This window comes from Schistocerca gregaria, chromosome 2 (genome assembly GCF_023897955.1).
Source record: "Schistocerca gregaria isolate iqSchGreg1 chromosome 2, iqSchGreg1.2, whole genome shotgun sequence".
Taxonomy (NCBI): Eukaryota; Metazoa; Arthropoda; class Insecta; order Orthoptera; family Acrididae; genus Schistocerca; species Schistocerca gregaria.
The window spans coordinates 1,054,658,664-1,054,679,838 of NC_064921.1; the positions used below are offsets into that span (position 1 = coordinate 1,054,658,664).

General features: G+C 39.9%; 1 protein-coding gene across 3 annotated transcripts in view; it reads right to left on the reverse strand.

The window, feature by feature from the left end:
- LOC126335591 (cytochrome P450 9e2-like) overlaps window positions 1-21,175 on the reverse strand; it is a 75,230-nt gene that overhangs the window by 9,402 nt on the left and 44,653 nt on the right. For all 3 annotated transcript variants that reach the window (XM_049999033.1, XM_049999032.1, XM_049999031.1), the window contains one exon: window positions 17,564-17,785. In XM_049999033.1, coding sequence (XP_049854990.1) covers window positions 17,564-17,785 — 222 coding nt within the window. The remainder of the gene's footprint in view (window positions 1-17,563; window positions 17,786-21,175) is intronic.

A 21,175-nucleotide genomic window follows, 5' to 3' on the forward strand; every position in this document is an offset into this window, starting at 1 on the left:
TTTAGAAAAGACTGACTGCAGTACGATTTTACTGCGGCCAACTTATATTTCGCGGAAAGACCACAAAGATAAGAGAGATAGGGTTCGTACAGAGGCATATAGGCAGTCATTCTTCCCTCGTTCTGTTTGGGAGTGGAACAGGGAGAGAAGATGCTAGTTGTTGTACGAGGTACCCTTCGCCACGCACAGTATGGTGGATTGCGGAGTATGTATGTCGATGTCGATGTAGCATGTTGTAGGTGTCGCCATCGGCGCCAGCGTTGTGTGAATGCTCTGAAAAGCTAATCATTTGCATATCACAGCATCTTCTTCCTGTCGGTTAAATTTCGCGTCTGCAGCACGTCATCTTCGTGGTGTAACAATTTTAATGGCCAGTAGTGTATATATACTGTTTATAGGGGACACGCTATTGACAAAAATACAGAAAGATGTCTTTTAATGTATATAATATACAAATAAATGTGTAATATATAATTAAGAAACGTTACTAGTAAAGATTTTCGAAAGTTCTTGACTGATTTACTTCAAATTTTTACACCATACGATAACTACATTCAAAGAGCCTTTCTTAATAATTTATTATTATTACTATTATTATTGTTAATTCCCATTAAGGAGAGCGTTAAAACACAATCAATATTCACAATGACAATATGGTACATAAATTGTTACATTTCAAATTCATGGCACTTTTTTCTGTCTCTTTTTTTCTCTTCCCAAAAACCTCTCATAAATTCACTGTGTTTCTTCTTCCTCTCTTCTGTCCGCTTCTTTCTTGATTTCTTCTCTTTTGGTGTTTCTTCGAATTTCTGTTTGTGGATTTTTTCTCTGTGTTTTCCTCTGTTGGATATTTCTTCTGTGGAGATGTTTAGATTTTTGAGGTCTTCCATGGTTTCTTTTACCCAGTTAGTTTTCACCTTATTCGTCATCACTATGTTAAAAATCTTCTTAGTCAGCCTATTTTCATTCATCCTATGAATGTGGCCATAGAATTTTGCCCTTCTTTTTGTGATATTGTCTGTAATTGTCTCTGCCTGTTTGTAGAATTCCTTTGTTGGTCTCTTTATCCAGATCCCCTGTCTCTGAACTGGCCCATAGATCTTTCTCAGAATTTTCCTCTCTTGCTTTTCCATTTCCTTGATTTTAGTTCTTCCTCTGATTAATGTTGTTTCTGAGGCATAAAAGGCCTCAGGTAAGACTACTGTTTTGTAGTGTCTTAATTTGGCACTGACGGAATTATATCTTTTATTGTAATGGTTCCATGTAAGTCTGTATGCTTTTTGTAGTTTTGTAACCCTTTCTTCATTAGCTTTTGAATTCAGTCCTGTTTTCTGTATAATCTCTCCCAGGTATTTTAAACTTTCTACTTGTGTTATCTTTCCGTACTTTGTTATTAATGGGCTTCTGTCTGTAGATTTTGTGTCCACTACTGGGTTTTTGCATATGATATTTGTAGTCCTGTTCTGGCTGCGATTTCATGCAATATCTCTAGGGCTTCTGTGGCTTCTTTTCTGTCATTTGTAATTATTTCTTAATATATATAAAATATAAATAAATGTTTAATATATAAGTTGTAAACGTTGTTGCCAAAATTTCGAAAAGTTCTTGACCCATTTACTTCATATATTCACAAAATACTCAAATGAATATTTGGACAGACATGGTCTGTATATTTTTAATGTATGTAATATATAAATATACATTGATCAGTCAGAGCATTATGACCACCGATGTGCTATGGACATAAATCCGTCCAGGCGGTAGTAACATCAGCTGGCGAGGCATGACTACTGGTCAGGCACACACAGATGCGTTTCGAATCAGTGAGCGTGCTGTTCGTGTATGAGATGAGAAGAGAAGCGACTTATCCGAGTTCGACTGAGGCCAGATTGTGAAGGCCTGGAGGCTCAGCACGACCATCTCGGAAACTGCACGACCTGTCGGGTGTTCGAGCAGTGCTGTGGCGAGAGTCTTCAACAAGTGGAAAACCACGGTGAAACAACGTCCGGAGGTCATGGGGTTAGGCGTCCACCCATTAATACAGATGCTAGGACATCGTAGGCTGAGCAGACTGGTAAAAAAGGGCAGGCCGCGAATTGTGGCTTAACTAATGTTAGATTCCAATTCTGGGCAGAATACAAGTGTGTCTGAACACATAGTGCACCGGACACTCCTAACGATGGGCCTCCATAGCCAACGACCCATGCATGTGCCAATGTTAACGCCACGACACCGGTAACTACTACTGAAATGGGCGCATGACCAAGTTTACATACGGATTTAAACACACTGTATGGAAAAATCTGACTACGGAGGGAGGATACAAAATTTTGGCATTTACAATAAACAGTAATGGAAACTGGTCATGTGTAGGTGTACTGGCTGAAATCAGCGGAATCGAGAACGTTTACTATATTGAAGGACACTCGAAAAACTGTGTTTATTAAGCTCTTTTCCCATTTGGATCGGCTTAAAAAGGGTGGTTATTTCTATCTAAGTGTGGCGAGCTGGAAGTTGTCCACCTAACAAGAGAACAGTCATTTGGTGAGTTTAAAACTGATGGAATAACTACATTTAATGATCACTCATTCGCAAAAGTTATGAACCTACTGTTCTATACAGAATTCCCGCAAGAATGTGGAGCAGATGAGTTGCTGACATACACACAGGAAGACGAAGAACGTTTTAACAATAGCGTCTTGGATGAGATACGAGGTAAAATTAAAATCCCCGGATGCTCTTGCCTAGATGGAGTGCAGGAAGGAACTGAGCTAATAGTTAAAGCCTTAAAACAAGTATTTTACAGGACTAAAATTAAATATGTATTAGAATTCGAGCATATAACTCCTCTGTATTTGTCACACTACTGGCTGGAGGAAGAAATAGATGATTCAGATGTGGATTAAAGTTATAAGTTAAAAAATAAATTGGACTTTATTAAAACTACACCTAACTAAAATAAGGAAAGGGTTGTTTTCTGTGTGTACTTGCATATGCAGAAGTTAATAAAGACTTTGTACGAGGATATTTACGTGTCTTATTTGCTAACATACCAAAAATCCTAAGACAATTCCTATATACAACGATCTTTATGCATATATTTCGGATGAGGAAGTGAGTGGTTGGATGACCTTGAAAATTAGTTGAAACTAGGTAGCTGAAAGCGTAGCGACCACCTTTTCTTACCAATATAAGATGAGGATTGTATCCTGTAGTTTAATGTAAAAGCTCATAAAACTAAAAGTAAATGAACTGCGCCCATTTTCGTGGAAAGAGGACATTTGTTGTCGTCTCAATCGTGTTTTCCTTTTTTTTTTAAAGATGCTTGATTATAGATGTGTCAGTGTCAAATACAACTGTACTCCAGCACAGCGAGCTGCAGCAGGTGGGGTGTGGGGACGGGAAAGGGAGGGGGGGACATGTCTGCTGTGGGTGGTCGCCAGACACAGCCACTCTCAGTCCAGCAGGTGGTGTTTGGGTGCTCTGTCGCTGTATTTTAGATGAACGAGTTGCGATTGAGGTGGCCATCCTTTTATCTCCAATTTTTAGTTGATTATACATGCTACTGTGCTGGCGTCTCCTTAAGGCAGTGGCCAGATGGTGGAAAGCCGGGTGCTGTGGTCCATCTGGACTTTTCTTCAGAATTTCGTTGTTGTTCCAGAGGAGTCTGGTCTATCCCAAAATGCTTCTAAAAGGTTGCAAGACAGAGTTGTTCACATTAAATGAAAGTGTTTTCCATCACAGAACGAGAGGCCTAGTCTGTGTCAGGTCGCCACCGCAGGTGCTCCGCCTAACCGCTAGGGGCGGCTGTGTCAAGCGAACAAGTTGCAGTCGAAGTGGCCGTCCCTTTATCTCCCATTGTTTAGTCACCTCTGCCCTCTTTTGTGTCGGCAAAGGACCGTGGCCTCAAGGCGGACAGCAGTCAGCACGTTTCGGGATGCGGTCGGCGAAGTAAATGGCCATTTGGAAAAGTCTGTGTCCTCCCTGTGGATGGATGGATGGAGGGAGGGAGGGAGGGAGGGAAGGCAGAAGGCCTCGAATTTCGGCAGTTTCTACAACGAGGAGAACGCACATTCAACTACTGCCCCTTTTCCCGTGCTTTAGGACTCTGTTTTCCTCAGTACATGTGCTGCATTGCGACCCATTCATTACGAGTGCTGGTTTTTTCACTACAATTTCGAAGCGTAATTAGAACTGTGATGCTGTTTTTTCCATCAGTTGTGGTATCGTGTATTCGCATCAGTTAGCTGTGCTGTAGGGGGGTTTCTGAGTAGGAATCTGCAATGAACTCTGACATCAAACAACGATAGATGCTGTATGTTATAGATAATACACTTTTTAAACTCCTCTCTATCCAAAACGAACATCTCGTCAGTTCAAAATATTTTCCCCCAAAAAGAATAAAATAGTACCTTGCACCACGGCCTTTTTTCCTGCCAGCTTGTAGGTGAAGGGTAAAGTTTTAGTGTGTCTACCATTAGCTTCGAGTGGTACTGCGAAATTTTTTCCCAGCAGGATAACACCAGTTGTATGGCATCGCCTATTTTTCAGTTGTATTAAAATTTTATGCCGTCTTTGTGTAGTGCTGTGCATATGGTTGTGTAATTAGACCTGATCTGTATGATTAATTACATAATTAGTATCGATATCTGTGTCAGTTTCCCACACAAAATAAAAAAGTTACACTATTCTAAACTTCCGCTCCCCCATCTGGACAGTTTCCATCTGTGGGTGTGTGTGTGTGTGTGTGTGTGTGTGTCGGGGGGAGGTGAGGGGGGGGGGGCACTTGGAGATTCCGTCCAGTAGAATCAGGGTTCGAGTCCTGGAAACGACACTGCCATTTTTAATTTCCCCTTAGTTCCTGCTTGGGAGCTGGGGTGGGATGTCAGCACGGGCCTGGGCCAAAGAAATTCCGGACAAAATTCGAAATTCCCGCCAACAGGTAGGTTGGGGGAGGGTTGAGAGGGGGAGGGAGCATGGGGCTCGTGTACAGGCTGAGAAAAACGTGGGACATCAACTGGGGGGGGGGGGGAGGGGGGAGGGGGCGTGGGACAGGGTGTGATTACTGATCAGTTTAATAAATTTGAGGATAAATTCTATATCAAAATTGGGGTGAGAACGCCATCTCCCTTCTACTTATAGTGTTTATCATGCCAGTGTAGAAGGGGGGACAAAACCGGTTAATTGTGTTAGTTGTCTAACCCATTAGGTTATTTACTTATATTTACATATAAAAGCCATCTTGCGTATTTCACATGTCACGTGTGTCATATAAATTCGACTAGAAAACATAGATTCCAAAACTTTGCACATATTTTTCGTATGGACTGTACCAGAACGTTGGTGTATGGCGAGATATATTATTTATTTTCGTAAATTTGTGCAGCAAAAACATATTTGGTGCTATAACATCAGTTGCCAGTTGTTCTATATACATTTTTAGTAATAGTAGCCTCTTTCAAAGAATTGTTTATCTCGAATTTGAATTACACTCTGTTTTTTTACATTGTTTTGTTACACTCAGGCTTATTTTTTAAATGTGTGTATGTAGTGAACAATTTTATAAATGAGAGAACGATAATAAGAATATTACGTTACATTTGTTAAGAAATAAGTGCCAAAATAAAGTTTTACTAAATTAATTCAAATATGTTTGTTTTAATGTGAAACGAATTCGAATTTTTTGATTCTGTTTTTTAGAGAACAATGTCGCTGTTAGGTCAGAACAGAACTTTCAAATGTCACCGCATGTTTCAAAAACATCATCCGTCAATATAACGACAAGAATTGAAGTTAGTTCCTTACAGAAGGACACTGACATTACAGTATTGCACAATTGAAATTTTGAAATTATGGATGGTGATGTAACCCAGCGCCCCCCCCCGCCCCCCCCCCCACACCCACCCCCCCACCCGTTTCCCTCCGTCCACCGCAGCTAACGTCGCCTCAGGACCTCATATTCCTCCTCCCCTTAGGTGGGGGTCCCATACGGTGATCCAATCGCTCACACTAAGCACGAAACTTTTAGCAAGTACAGCTGTTGTGGATTCAGCTTTTCAAATTGAACACGGTACTCTGATCATTGTCCTTATTACCTTCTTTCAGAGCCCAGTATATGCGTAATGTTTCCAAATCAAGCCAGAGAAGGTATTCATTTTCCGTTTCCACTAGAATATTTATTCAAAGTCGGTAAGTGAACACAAAACGCTGAAACATGAAAGGAGTATATAGCACGCAAGTTATAGAAAGGGAAGTGGACGTAGATGAAGATGAGATGGGAGATATGATACTGCGAGAAGAACTTGACAGAGCTCTGAAAATCTAAGTCGAAACAAGGCCCCAGGGGTATACAATATTCCGTCAGAACTACTGATAACCTTAGCAGAGTCAGCTATGACAAAACTCTTCCTTCTGGTGTGCAAGATGTATGAGATAGGCGAACCACCCTCAGACTTTATTAAGAAAGTATTAATTTCAACTCCAAATAAAGCAGTTGTTGACAGATGTGAAATTAACCAACCATCAGTTTAATTAGTCATGATTGCAAAATACGAATTCTCTGCGGAAGAATGGAAAAACTGGTGAAACCGACCTCGGAGAACAGTTTCGGTTCCAGAGAAGTGCAGGAACACACGAGGCAATTCTGACACTATGGCTTATCGTAGAAGATAGTTTAAAAAAAGGAAAACCTACATTTATAGCATTTGTAGACTTAGAGAAAGCTTTTGACAACGTTGACTGGAATACTCTCTTTTAAATTGTGGAGGTACCAGGGGTAAAATACATGAACTGAAAGGCTATTTGCAACTTGTACAGAAATCAGTCGGTAGTTATAAGAGTACAGGGGCATGGAAGGGAAACAGTGGTTGAGAAGGAAGTGAGATGAGGTTGCAGACTATCCCCGGTGTTATTCAATTGTACTTTGAGCAGGCAATAAATGAAACCACAGAAAAATTTGGTGTGCGAAATAAAGTTCAGGGAGAAGAAATAAAAACTTTGAGGTTTGTCGATGACACTCGAATTATGTCAGAGAAAGCAAAAAAATTGGAAGAGCAGTTGACCGTGATGGACATCGTCTTCCATGGTGAATATAAGATGATGATCAACAAAAGTAAAACAAGGATAATGGCATGTAGTCTAAATAAATCGGACGAAACTGAGGGTATTAAATTAGGAAACGAAACACTCGAAGTAGTAGATGAGTTTTGCTATTTGCGCAATAAAGTTACTGATGATGACCGAAGTAGAGAGGATATAATATGTAGACTGGGACTGGCAAGAAAAGAATTTCTAAAGAAGAGAAATTTGTTAACATCTAAAATAGATTTAAGTGTTAGGAAGACTTTTCTGCAAGTATTTGTCTGGAGTGTAGCCATGTATGGAAGTGAAACATGGACGATAAATAGTTTCGACACAAAGAGAACAGAAGTTCTCGAAATGCGGTATTAAAGAAGAATGTTGAAGATTAGATAGACAGATCACGTAACTAATGAGGAGGTACTGTATGGAATTGGGAAGGCAAGAAAGTTGTGACACAACTTGACCAGCAGAGAGGATCGATTGGTAGGACACATTCTGAAACATGAAGGTATCACTAGTTTAGTACTGAGGAGGATTGTGGCGGGTAAAAATAGTAGAGGGGGACCAGGAGATGAAACAGTAAGCGGCTTCAGAAGGGTGTGGGCTGCAGCAGGTACTGGGAGGTGAAGGAGCTTGCACAGGATAGAGTAGCATGGAGAGCTGCATCAGACCAGTCTCAGAACTGAAGACCACAACAAACAACAGCAAGCGAACAGGACTACAAAATTAAATTGTAGGTAATTATTATCAAGTATATATTCGTATACTCGGATGCAAAGATAACTGCAAAAGTTATTGAAATCAATTTGAAGCAGATAAAAGGGGTAACCGACCGTCTCCAGTTAATTGTTTCAAAGTGAAGTAAAATGAATCACCACTGAAAGCAACGCACCAAGAATTAAGTTTACTTCAAGAAAATGAAGTACATCTTCGTGTATCAAAAATGGGAAAGAGATTCTCTTCCTAGATTTCGGACTGTCCGCCGTTTTTATGTACTATGTGTTTCCATCCGCATTGTCTCTACTACAGCTATTGATATCCCATATAAATAACTGCTTTGATATCACTCCTTAAGATGTGTACATACTCAATTTCTAGTAGTACACTATTCAGTGTCTTCCGTTATAGAAAACTCAATCGAAGTGTAACTGTTAACAAGTAAGCACAGGAATACTCGAAAACGAGGAAACGGCCTGAAAGTTATACAAATAAATTTGGAACTGACTGAGACGGTATTCGATCACCTCCGACTAATTAAGGCACTGAAGTGGGATAGATAGCAAGTCGAAACAAATCATTTTTCAGATTTTTTCTCGGAAAGGTGGTACAACACGTCGCCAGTGGCACAAAAATAGCAAAATGTCAAAGTAGTGAGCGACTGCGTTCTTACAAACGACGCAAGATGGTACTTGTAGTAGTAAACCGTGAGCTGACATTGATATGAGAGTAAGTCAACAAGCCACCGAGTTACTGGCTTTTACTCTGTGACCAACCGTTCATTACAGTATTATTAATCTGGTATTAGAGTTACTAGGAGTTCTTAGTATGAGAAAATACCTCCGAAATCTTCCATACAAACTGGTAAGTCATATTTTCCTTCTGCAGCGAAATTTATTTGATACATTGAGTCGTAATCACTTCTTTTGTGTCTCATTAAGACCTGATCGATTTGTATACTCCTTTTGTGCAGGCTACTTGTAAATGCAAATATAACTGCCGTAGTTGAAGAGAATGGCGTATGGAAGCTGCACTCTGAATTTTGGAACTAAAATTGGATAAGTCAAGGTAATTTCCTCCTTGGTTTAATCAACATAGTGCATATAAAACGAAGAAGACTGAGTAATATCGACGATCCTGCTTTCAGCAGAAGACAAATATCTGTCACTGACTCTGACCATGACTGTGTGGTTTTCTGATGGTTTTAAAGGCTTTTGTCTACGCAGTGGTAAACAGTATAGTTGGTAGTGTCAGTTTAAAATTTCCACTCGCACGTGCCTGGTGATCTATATGTCAGCAAAATACAGAATAGCAAAAAGGTTTCACAATGAGTGACTTCTGACGAAACAGCCGATATGATTAGAGAAGCAAAGTATGTACAACTGTTCAATGCTGTAAAGATTTCAGTAATTTTGCCTCGGTATGCGGTACATTATTGCATACATTACCAGCGAAGGTCAGTTCTACTTCCTGGACTAGAATTTTTAGGGACAAGCTACCCATCATAGAAACAGAAGATTAGTCCTATGAAATGGAACTGTGGAGAGAGCACAACGTTTTGATAAAGGACAAATCTGTCAAGAGCAGCTCTGCAGTTCGTTCTCTATGACCAGCTTGGAAGAAGCTAATCGTCAGTGATGCTTAAAAAAAAAAGGACCCCCTGGCTAGTTTGGCAAAACTGCGCCGAAGCAGACTCTTCGAGTTTTGCTGCACTCAGTAATTAGAAAAAGCGTTGTTATTACGCTTTGTTTAAGCGTCTACAGGTGCTATAAATATAATTTAAGTGTTGTTAAAGTAGTGGAAGTGTTAGTGAAGTATAAAATAATATTAAACGGTGTAAGAAGCGTATTTTTCTTCTCGCGCCTGTAGCACGAATCCTAGGCCTAATTTCACGCGCGCGAATCGTAAGTAACCAGTGAATTAAACTTATAGGTAAACGTTTCCAGTTGGTAGAAATATATTGTAAATGTTGTTACATTAGTGGAAGTGTTAAATAATATTAAACGTGGTAAGAAGTTTATTTTCCTTCTCGCTCCTATAGCACAGATTTTAGGCTTAATTTCACGCGCGCGTATCGTACGTAAACAGTGACTTAAACTTATGTGTAATCATCAGTTTGTTTTATTCATTACTCTTTCAATTTATTTATATATGCCTGAATAGTTTCTAGGGTCCTTTGTTTACGTATTAGTCAGTATTTAAATCAGTTTATACGATTTCTGTTTTTGCCATGAGTGAGATGTGTGTGACATGCCGTAGGATCGTTAGTTCCGGGGTATGGTGTGATGGATGTTGTAGTTTCTTTCATTGGGGCGAATGTAGTGGCGTGGGAAATGGGGACGTAAATGAGGCTCACCAGTGGTACTGTAGGATCTGTAGTAGAGATAGGAAAATACTGGAACAGGAAGGGAAAATTGAAGCTCTTCAAGCTGACCTAGACAAGGCAAGGGAGGATCTGGACAGGTTAAAGAGGGAGAAGGGTGAACAGAGGTGGGAAGTGGCAACAGGTAATACGGGGAACAGGCAAAGGAGAGCATCAGACAGCTTTGTGATAAATCTTGAAAATAGATTTGACCTGTTGCCTGTCAGAATCGGATGAGCCTCATGAAAGGGCACAACAAGCTTTGAAGGACTTGAAAAAGGCAGGGAAATTTGTAAAGAGAAAGAAAGTTCTGTTTTTAGGTAGTTCCCATGGTAGAGGTGTTGGCCAACTACTGCAGGAAAATCTAGGTCCAGAGTACCAGGTCACAAACTTTTTCAAGCCTAGTGCAGATCTGGGTCAGGTAACAGAGGAGATAGGTTCTTTGTGCAAGGATTTCACGAAGGAGGATGCCGTGGTTATAGTGGGTGGTCCGGGAAGTAGCATTAACAGAGACTCTGAATATTCTGTAGAAAGGGACCTGGTGAAGATAGCATCAGCAACGAAGCATACGAGTGTGGGATTTGTGTCTGTGTTGAGACGCCATGATCGGCCTTGTTTGAACTCTTCTGTAGGGAGGGTGAACTTGGAGTGGCTGCTTAGGAAGGATATAGGGTCCCATATTGGTTTGATTCCTGTGGATGCTGTTGACAGGTGGGACTACACAAGGCATGGCCTTCACCTCAATAGGAAAGGGAATGGAAAACTGTCTGGGTTGATTGCAGAAAACTTAAGGGGGGACACTGTCACAAGTGGTAAAATACCAGTGGTCACAGGTGTCGGAGGGATGCCTTTTTTAGGAGAGGGAAGGGGGATAGAAAACGAGTTTTAAGAGAGATTGGCAGACACACTTAGTTTGAGAAAATAGGAGAACTGGAGTCAGAGTTTAGCATACAGCCTCCATTTAAACAATGTTTAACAGAAAGTAATCAGAAACTGCCAGTTCATCTTCACCAAAGCAGTTATAATCCCATTAGTATGCAGTATCAGTTTTCTTTATTACACCAGAACATTCCGGGACTCAGAAACAAAGTTGATGAACTACTCATTTGTATCGATGAAATGAATTCATCTAACCAAATTGACATATTCTGCCTCTCTGAACATCAAGTGACCACTGGTATAGATATGTTAGACATTTCAGGATTTAAGCTAGCTTCCTACTTCTGCAGAGTAGATATGGATGGAGAAGGAGTTGCCACATTTATAAAAACTGCCATAAATTCAAGAACATTGACATTATTAAATTCTGTTTAGAGCAGCATCTGCAAGCATGTGCAACAGAAGTAGAGTTCCATAACAGATCCTATATAATAGTAACTATTTACCAAGCACCTGCAGAAAATTATAATCTATTCATAAACCATCTAGAAACTATTTTGGGTAATTCAACAGGAAGAAACAAAGAAATTTTGATTGCTGGTGACTTTAATACAGATTTTCTAATGCAATCTTCCAGTAAACATTTACTGCAGTTAGTGATGTTGTCTTTCAATCTAACTCATACTGACAAATAGACAAATCAAAGGAACAAAATCATATAATAAAACCTGTAATAAATGGACTGTCAGATCATGACATGCAGCTCCTTGTTTTAGATGTAAATCCTAAGCAGGTATCAAGACTGCTAAATCTGAGTACTGGAGAGTATTCAATCAACAAAACTGCTCAAAGATATGAACTGGAAAGATGATTATAGTGCTCATGACATGAATGAAAAATTTAACAAATACATGAACAATGTCAGTACCACGTTCGAAAACTGTTTTCCTCTAAAAGTTACTTAAATTAAACAGAAGTCTATAATAAAACCATGGATCACACAAGGAATAAAGATTTCCTGTAAGACAAAAAGGAAAATGTATCTGTCGACCAGGAATAGCTCCAATGCTGATGATTTAGCTAAATACAAGGAATACTGTAAAATATTAAAAAAAGTAGTTCAGACTTCTAAATAAATGCCCTACAAGAAAAAGATAGCAATGTCAGGTAACAAAATAAAAAAAATATGGGATATAGTGAAAGATGAGACTGGCAGAACCAGAAAGGGACAGGAGCAAATAGCACTAAGAGTAGATGACGCATTAGTAACAGATGGGCATAGTGTGGCAAATCTATTTAACAAGTACTTTATATCCATTACTGATAGAATGGGATTGTCAGGCCCTTGAATATCTGAAGCTAGCCTTTACAAATAGCTTCAGGTACATGAATATGTCACTCACTTCACCAAAAGAAATAACTTACATAATAAAATCTTTAAAAACAAAGCATTCTAGTGGCTATGATGAAATATCAAGAAAGTTAATTAAGGCATGTTCTTGTGAGTTTAGTACAATTCTAAGTTACTTGTGTAACCAGTCAATTATAACTGGGACATTTCCTGACTGGCTGAAATATGCAGATGTTAAGCCTCTATTCAAGAAAGGGGATGAAGAGATGCCATCAAACTACAGACCAATTTCACTTTTGCCAGCATTCTCAAAAATTTTGGAGAAAGTAACGTATAGGCAGCTTCTCAACCACGTGACCACAAATAACATATTATCAAGAACACGGTTTGGATTTCTGAAGGGTTATGATATCGAAAAAAAGGCTATTTACACCTACAGTGAAAATGTACTTAATTCATTAAATAACAAGTTACAAGCAGCAGGTATTTTCTGTAATTTGTCAAAGGCATTTGATTGTGAAAAACAACAACATCCTTTTAAATAAATTAGAATTCTATGGTGTCACTGGCAGTGCTGCAAAATGGTTCAAGTCATACCTCGCTAACAGGAAACAAAGGGAGTCAGTGCAAGGGACTAGTGAATTAAGTCATCATCAGAATGGGAAGAAATTACATGTGGTGTCCCACAAGGATCCATCTTAGGAACATTGCTTTTTCTTGTGCACATTAATGATCTCTCATCAGTTACACTGCCAGAAGCAGAGTTCTTTTTGTTTGCAGATAACACAAGTATTGCAATAAATAGTTTGACGGTCTTAAATTCCTGGGATACAAACAATAATAAATTCAGTTGGGAGGAGCACACCACAGAACTCCAGAAACGCCTTAACAAATCTGTATTAGCAATTCGAGTGTTAGCAGACACAGGCGACATAAAAATGAAAAAGCTTACGTACTTTGCCCACTTTCTTTCCATAATGTCACATGGTATAAAATTTTGTAGTAACTCCTCCCCCCATGAACCATGGACCTTGCCGTTGGTGGGGAGGCTTGCGTGCCTTAGCGATACAGATGGCCGTACCGTAGGTGCAACCACAATGGAGGGGTATCTGTTGAGAGGCCAGACAAACGTGTGGTTCCTGAAGAGGGGCAGCAGCCTTTTCAGTAGTTGCAGGGGCAACAGTCTGGATGATTGACTGATCTGGCCTTGCAACATTAACCAAAACGGCCTTGCTGTGCTGGTACTGCGAACGGCTGAAAGCAAGGGCAAACTACAGCCGTAATTTTTCCCGAGAACATGCAGCTTTACTGTATGATTAAATGATGATGGCATCCTCTTGGGTAAAATATTCCGGAGGTAAAATAGTCCCCCATTCGGATCTCCGGGCGGGGACTACTCAAGAGGATGTCGTTATCAGGAGAAAGAAAACTGGCGTTCTACGGATCGGAGCGTGGAATGTCAGATCCCTTAATCGGGCAGGTAGGTTAGAAAATTTAAAAAGGGAAATGGATAGGTTAAAGTTAGATATAGTGGGAATTAGTGAAGTTCGGTGGCAGGAGGAACAAGACTTCTGGTCAGGTGACTACAGGGTTATAAACACAAAATCAATAGGGGTAATGCAGGAGTAGGTTTGATAATGAATAGGAAAATAGGAATGCGGGTAAGCTACTACAAACAGCATAGTGAACGCATTATTGTGGCCAAGATAGATACGAAGCCCACACCTACTACAGTAGTACAAGTTTATATGCCAACTAGCTCTGCAGATGATGAAGAAATTGAAGAAATGTACGATGAATTAAAAGAAATTATTCAGATAGTGAAGGGAGACGAAAATTTAATAGTAATGGGTGACTGGAATTCGAGTGTAGGAAAAGGGAGAGAAGGAAACATAGTAGGTGAATATGGATTGGGGCTAAGAAATGAAAGAGGAAGCCGCCTAGTAGAATTTTGCACAGAGCACAACTTAATCATAGCTAACACTTGGTTTAAGAATCATGAAAGAAGGTTGTATACGTGGAAGAACCCTGGAGATACAAAAAGGTATCAGATAGATTATATAATGGTAAGACAGAGATTTAGGAACCAGGTTTTTAAGTTGTAAGACATTTCCAGGGCCAGATGTGGACTCTGACCACAATCTATTGGTTATGACCTGTAGATTAAAACTGAAGAAACTGCAAAAATGTGGGAAATTAAGGAGATGGGACCTGGATAAACTGAAAAACCAGAGGTTGTACAGAGTTTCAGAGAGAGCATAAGGGAACAATTGACAGGAATAGGGGAAAGAAATACAGTAGAAGAAGAATGGGTAGCTCTGAGGGATGTAGTAGTGAAGGCAGCAGAGGATAAAGTAGGTACAAAGACGAGGGCTGCTAGAAATCCTTGGGTAACAGAAGAAATATTGAATTTAATTGATGAAAGGAGAAAATATAAAAATGCAGTAAATGAAGCAGGCAAAAAGGAATACAAACGTCTCAAAAATGAGATCGACAGGAAGTGCATAATGGCTAAACAAGGATGGCTAGAGGACAAATGTAAGGATGTAGAAGCTTATCTCACTAGGGGTAAGATAGGTACTGCCTACAGGAAAATTAAAGAGACCTTTGGAGAGAAGAGAACCACGTGTATGAATATCAAGAGCTCAGATGGCAGCCCAGTTCTAAGCAAAGAAGGGAAGGCAGAAAGGTGGAAGGAGTATATAGAAGGTTTATACAAGGGCGATGTACTTGAGGACAATATTATGGAAATAGAAGAGGATGTAGATGAAGACGAAATGGGAGATACGATACTGCGTGAAGAGTTTGACAGAGCACTGAAAGACCTGAGTCGTAACAAGGCCCCCGGAGTAGACAACATTCCATTAGAACTACTGACGGCCTTGGGACAACCAGTCCTGACAAAACTCTACCAGCTGGTGAGCAAGATGTATGAGACAGGCGAAATACCCTCAGACTTCAAGAAGAATATAATAATTCCAATCCCAAAGAAAGCAGGTGCTGACAGATGTGAAAAGTACCGAACTATCAGTTTAATAAGCCACGGCTGCAAAATACTAACGCGAATTCTTTACAGACGAATGGAAAAACTGGTAGATGCAGACCTCGGGGAGGATCAGTTTGGATTCCGTCGAAATGTTGGAACACGTGAGGCAATACTGACCTTACGACTTATCTTAGAAGAAAGATTAAGAAAAGGCAAACCTACATTTGTAGCATTTGTAGACTTAGAGAAAGCTTTTGACAATGTTGACTGGAATACTCTTTTTCAAATTCTAAAGGTGGCAGGGGTAAAATACAGGGAGCGAAAGGCTATTTATAATTTGTACAGAAACCAGATGGCAGTAATAAGAGTCGAGGGGCATGAAAGGGAAGCAGTGGTTGGGAAAGGAGTGAGACAGGGTTGTGGCCTCTCCCCGATGTTATTCAATCTGTATATTGAGCAAGCAGTAAAGGAAACAAAAGAAAAATTTGGAGTAGGTATTAAAATTCTTGGAGACGAAGTAAAAACTTTGAGGTTCGCCGATGACATTGTAATTCTGTCAGAGACGGCAAAGGACTTGGAAGAGCAGTTGAACGGAATGGACAGTGTCTTGAAAGGAGGATATAAGATGAACATTAACAAAAGCAAAACGAGGATAATGGAATGTAGTCAAATTAGATCGGGTGATGCTGAGGGAATTAGATTAGGAAATGAGACACTTAAAGTAGTAAAGGAGTTTTGCTATTTAGGAAGTAATATAACTGATGATGGTCGAAGTAGAGAGGATATAAAATGTAGACTGGCAATGGCAAGGAAAGCGTTTCTGAAGAAGAGAAATTTGTTAACATCGAATATAGATTTATGTATCAGGAAGTCGTTTCTGAAAGTATTTGTTTGGAGTGTAGCCATGTATGGAAGTGAAACATGGACGATAACTAGTTTGGACAAGAAGAGAATAGAAGCTTTCGAAATGTGGTGCTACAGAAGAATACTGAAGATAAGGTGGATAGATCACGTAACTAATGAGGAGGTATTGAATAGGATTGGGGAGAAGAGAAGTTTGTGGCACAACTTGACTAGAAGAAGGGATCGGTTGGTAGGACATGTTTTGAGGCATCAAGGGATCACAAATTTAGCATTGGAGGGCAGCGTGGAGGGTAAAAATCGTAGAGGGAGACCGAGAGATGAGTACACTAAGCAGATTCAGAAGGATGTAGGTTGCAGTAGGTACTGGGAGATGAAGCAGCTTGCACAGGATAGAGTAGCATGGAGAGCTGCATCAAACCAGTCTCAGGACTGAAGACAACAACAACAGTAACTCTTCAAGTCAAACAAAAGTTTTCAGAGTCCAAAAGCGTGTAATACGTATTATTTGTGGAGTAAATTCACGGATGTCGTGTAGAAACCTCTTCAAAGAACTGGGTATACTAACTACTTCCTCTCAGTATATTTACTCCTGAATGAAATTTGTCCTAAATAATATATCTATTTTTCCAACAAACAGCTCAGTTCGTACATACAATACCAGGAACAAAAACGATCTGCACAAGGACTTGAAAGCACTTACTTTAGTTCAAAAAGGGGTTCACTGCTCAGGGACACTCATCTTCAATAATTTGCCAGCAAACATAAAAAATTTAGTTACAAGTAAAGATCAGTTTAAAAGGAGCCTGAAAGACTTACTAGTGGCCAACTCGTTCTACTCCATTGATGAATTTTTTAATAGAAACAAATGATATATTGTATATATTCATACTATTAGTATTGTTATTTCAGCATTTTTTTAAAGCCTGACATGTACCACATCCACGTGGATCTCCTCAACACGGATCTATGGAACGAAAAAATAATCTAATCTAATCATGGACATAAAATATCATGCATTTTACTACAGTCTTTCTACACCATGATTGTATCGTATTTCTTATACAAATGTTACAGCTTGCTGTAAATATATTTTTAAAGTTAATTTAGTGTTTCTGTAATTGTTTTGTAAATACAACTTCGTGTTTCATAGTGTCAAAACCGTTTTTTTGATTCTCCTGCAAAATTTGCTTTTCATGATTTACTCCATTCTCCGTGTCAACGCCTCACTTGGTTCAAACTGAACTGTAGAAAATCGCCAGCGAAGTATATGATCACCGTATTAAATGTTCTTCCATATCTCCTCAAAAACACAGTTAAAGCTTACCAGAGATGACCATGTCGAGGTACTGGCAGGCCATGACTTGCTCATAGTCGGGTTGGCCGCGATTCTTCTTCATGACGTCATCCACCTCCTGCTGCAATCTCCTCTGGACGTCCTCGTGAGTCGCCAGCAAGTAGCTGCAGAAAGTCATCAACGTCGACACCGTATCGAAACCGCCAAAGAAGTACAGTATTGCCTGTGCCGCAATATCGTCATTGGTCAGACCTGTATCATGGGAGAAACAAATGACTAAATGTTAAAGTCTTTTACTCCGCTGGTTCAAAATAGAATACCAAACTGAGACAGTTCCCTTTCTATTCTCTAGAAGATATAAAACAGCGACAATGTGTTTTGTCACAGAAATTTTCGTTGTTATCGTTCTAATCTGCATGCATTAGCCCGAGTCACTAATTTCACTAATCTCAGTAGCCGATCTCGTTGATGCACGAAGATGGAAGACATTTCATCTGCGGGATTTAGTCAGGAAAGCAATACTAGTCGATGGCCGAGAGTTTCTGATTACGAAATTCAGCAGAGTTATCTGTTATGCACATCTCACCGCCATGTGTCATGGAATGAGAGCGTATGTTTCTCTTCATCATGATAGTCTGTTATATGGGAATCTAAGCTTGGAAACCCTCTCATCGATACCAGACACGCAAACAGAAAACTACACGTATAGTCCCGACTGAACAAATTCAGCCTTCAAGGACGCCCCAGACCAACAGAGCCCTTCTGGATCGTCAAAGGACGTAACACCACTCACCGGTGCAGCGGGTTCCTTTCATGAGTAGAGACGCCGGCCTACCTCTGTTCCTAAGAATTCAGCTGTCTTTGTCGTTGACTTTGGTGTCACATTCGTCCCTCCCCAAATCCAGTACTCACGTGTTTTTAAAGATATCACTTCGATCGGAATCCTATAGGACTCGGAATGTAACAGATTCTGCAACTTCAATGGACAACCTCAGGCTGCTTCGGAAGGACATCAGGATGGGGTACGATAACAGCGTCTTCAGCAAGGTACACTAAATACAGCAAGGTACACTAAATAAACTGAAAAGATTCAAGAATTCTGCTTCGCAGAAAATATGAACACACTAAGAGATCGCAGCAAGGGGAATAGGGGCAGGATAAATCATCCACAAAATGGAGATCTGAATGAGTATGGGGCAGGCCTTCGGACCTGTTTACCAAACACTATTCCTTCTTTCCTTCCCTGCAACGAATATGTAATCAAAATAATGTTTTTATCATCATTATCACCATGGCTGAGGCCTGGGAGCCTGTTCCTATTCATCAGCTCACCGTTTTCCTGGTCTTTCCAAAAACCATTAGTTTTTCCGTCAATATTATACCTTTTTGGGCAGTTACACACTATCCATTCCCTGTATTATTCTATTTCTTCAACTGTCTTCTTATGTCTTCATTGCTGACATAACGCAGTCCGCTACAATCTCTGACTCCTCTGAGAATCTTAACTTTTCTAGCTTAAACTCCGCTTACGTGTTAGCTTCGGATCCACCGGTAGAGAGACCCGGTTAGATTCCTGGTAACTCCCCAGTTTTTTTATGCGGTAAAGAGTTCAGTAACAGGTCTACTCATCCCTTGTGAGACCAAATGAGGAGCTGCTTGAATAACAAAGTAGGCCATCATCAGGATTCGCCTACTACTGGCAATAACGGCTAGAGGAACCGTCGACATGCAGATCACTTGTGCCACGATCACAGATCGCTTCTCGTACTGCTGATCCGAAAGTGGTGCTTACCTTTTTTAATTTGGCTCCCGTTGTTGGCATTCGGGTTCCATATTTCATTGCCATACAGAAGAGAAAGGATTGCCCTTCCCTCGTAGAACTTCATCTGGGTTTCCGTAAGACAAGTTTTGTTCAGCGTTCTTACGATTGTATCGCTCATCCGTGCGAAACTAGCGAGCTATCTCTCAGTGTTTTGTTGGAGCACAATACGTGCTACAGTAACTGCTCTCGATTGTTTCACCAGCTTCTGTAAGAACTAGATGAATAATACAGGGGTCAGACAACAATCTCTCCTAAAACCTTAACTGGTTATCATGAGCCTTAAGACTTGCCTATGAGAACAGAGGTGTGTTTATGTAGGATTATAAAAGATTTAATCATATGTTTTGAAACGTCCTAACTTACCAGCTTTTCTCACAGTCAACGTGTTCCATCCTCTCAAATACATTGATATAATCGAGGACTGTAATGTATATTTCATGATTGAATTCACGTCTTTTACTTCGAGTTGTATGATAGGCTCTAAAGACTGCATGTATGCATGAAAGACCACTACGGAATAGTTTTATCGATCAAAGAACTCAAGTGATCTGTTATAGTTTTGTCCATTCATATATTTTATTCTCAGTATTCGAACTAATGTAATGAATCTGTCGTTTCCTGTAACGCAGTGGTCTCCTTTCTTTGAAGAAGGGCATAAATGACGCCTCGCTCCTTTCTTTGAGGAATATCTTCTCGTTAAATCAAATAGTCTGAATTTTAAGAGATCATTAACGTATTTGAAGACTTCTAAAATTAATCCCGTCTGTACCAGCTTCTTTCTTGATCTTTAGTTTGATTATTTTGATTTCTTCCTATGTCATGTTGCATACACTGCTATCTTCAGTTTCGTCCGTATCTCCAAGTACTCCTTTTTCACTGTGATTATATCAGAAATTTTTGTAATGTGTTCCCTCTCATTATTTAGTTGACCTGAGCCGTTTTTCATCATCTTTAATGTTTAGAGCCACTGCCCCGTTCCAGCTTACATCTAATATCTTGTCAGACAATCTAAGTCTGTCTTCATGCCTCTATCTATTCCAATGTTTATACTTTCCTGTGTCTCTCCCCAACTAGATGGAAAATACTTCATTATTCGTGCCACACTTCTTTGCAAACGCTTGACTTACGGAGCGCAACCAGTGAACATTCTGCAGAGTTATTAATAGGACTGTTTTGTAAATGAAGTAGATTCCTTCTAATCTGCAACCATTTTCTGTAACCATGGCTGATCCAATATCATTATTCGCTACAGTCCCTTGCCCGTGTTGCTGCCAGCAACATTAATCAAAATTAATCCACTTTATTTATTACTCAATAATCCTATGGCTGAGGATATTACGTTTACCCGTTTCGTAAATTGCGCAACTTAATCTCTCTCCACGTTTAAAGGTCGGTCGTAGGCAATTCTGCCTAATAACGTGTTCTGATGTGTTCTGATCCACTTTTTCTGGCAATTTCTCGGCGTGAATAACCAGGGCGGTTTCTGATCAAAATCGTTAATACGAGGGCTACTCGCAGTGAGATATGCGGTGCGCTCTGCTAAATAATTGAATAGTTAAAGCAAATTTATTGGAAAAATCTTAAAAGAATGTAATTGTATTACGTCTCTACATAGTCGCAATTCAGACTTGAACATTTTTTTTTCTCTCTCAATTAGGAACACGTTTCGGCTGTATAAAAGCCCATAGCAGCATTTCGAAGTTCTTTCTTAGACTAAAAGGTTTGGTAGCCTAGTAACTTTTTAGTTGCTATGAGGAGGTACAAATCTCTTCTTGGCAAGTCTGGGCTGAGGGCACATGTTCAGATGGATCTCATTTGGA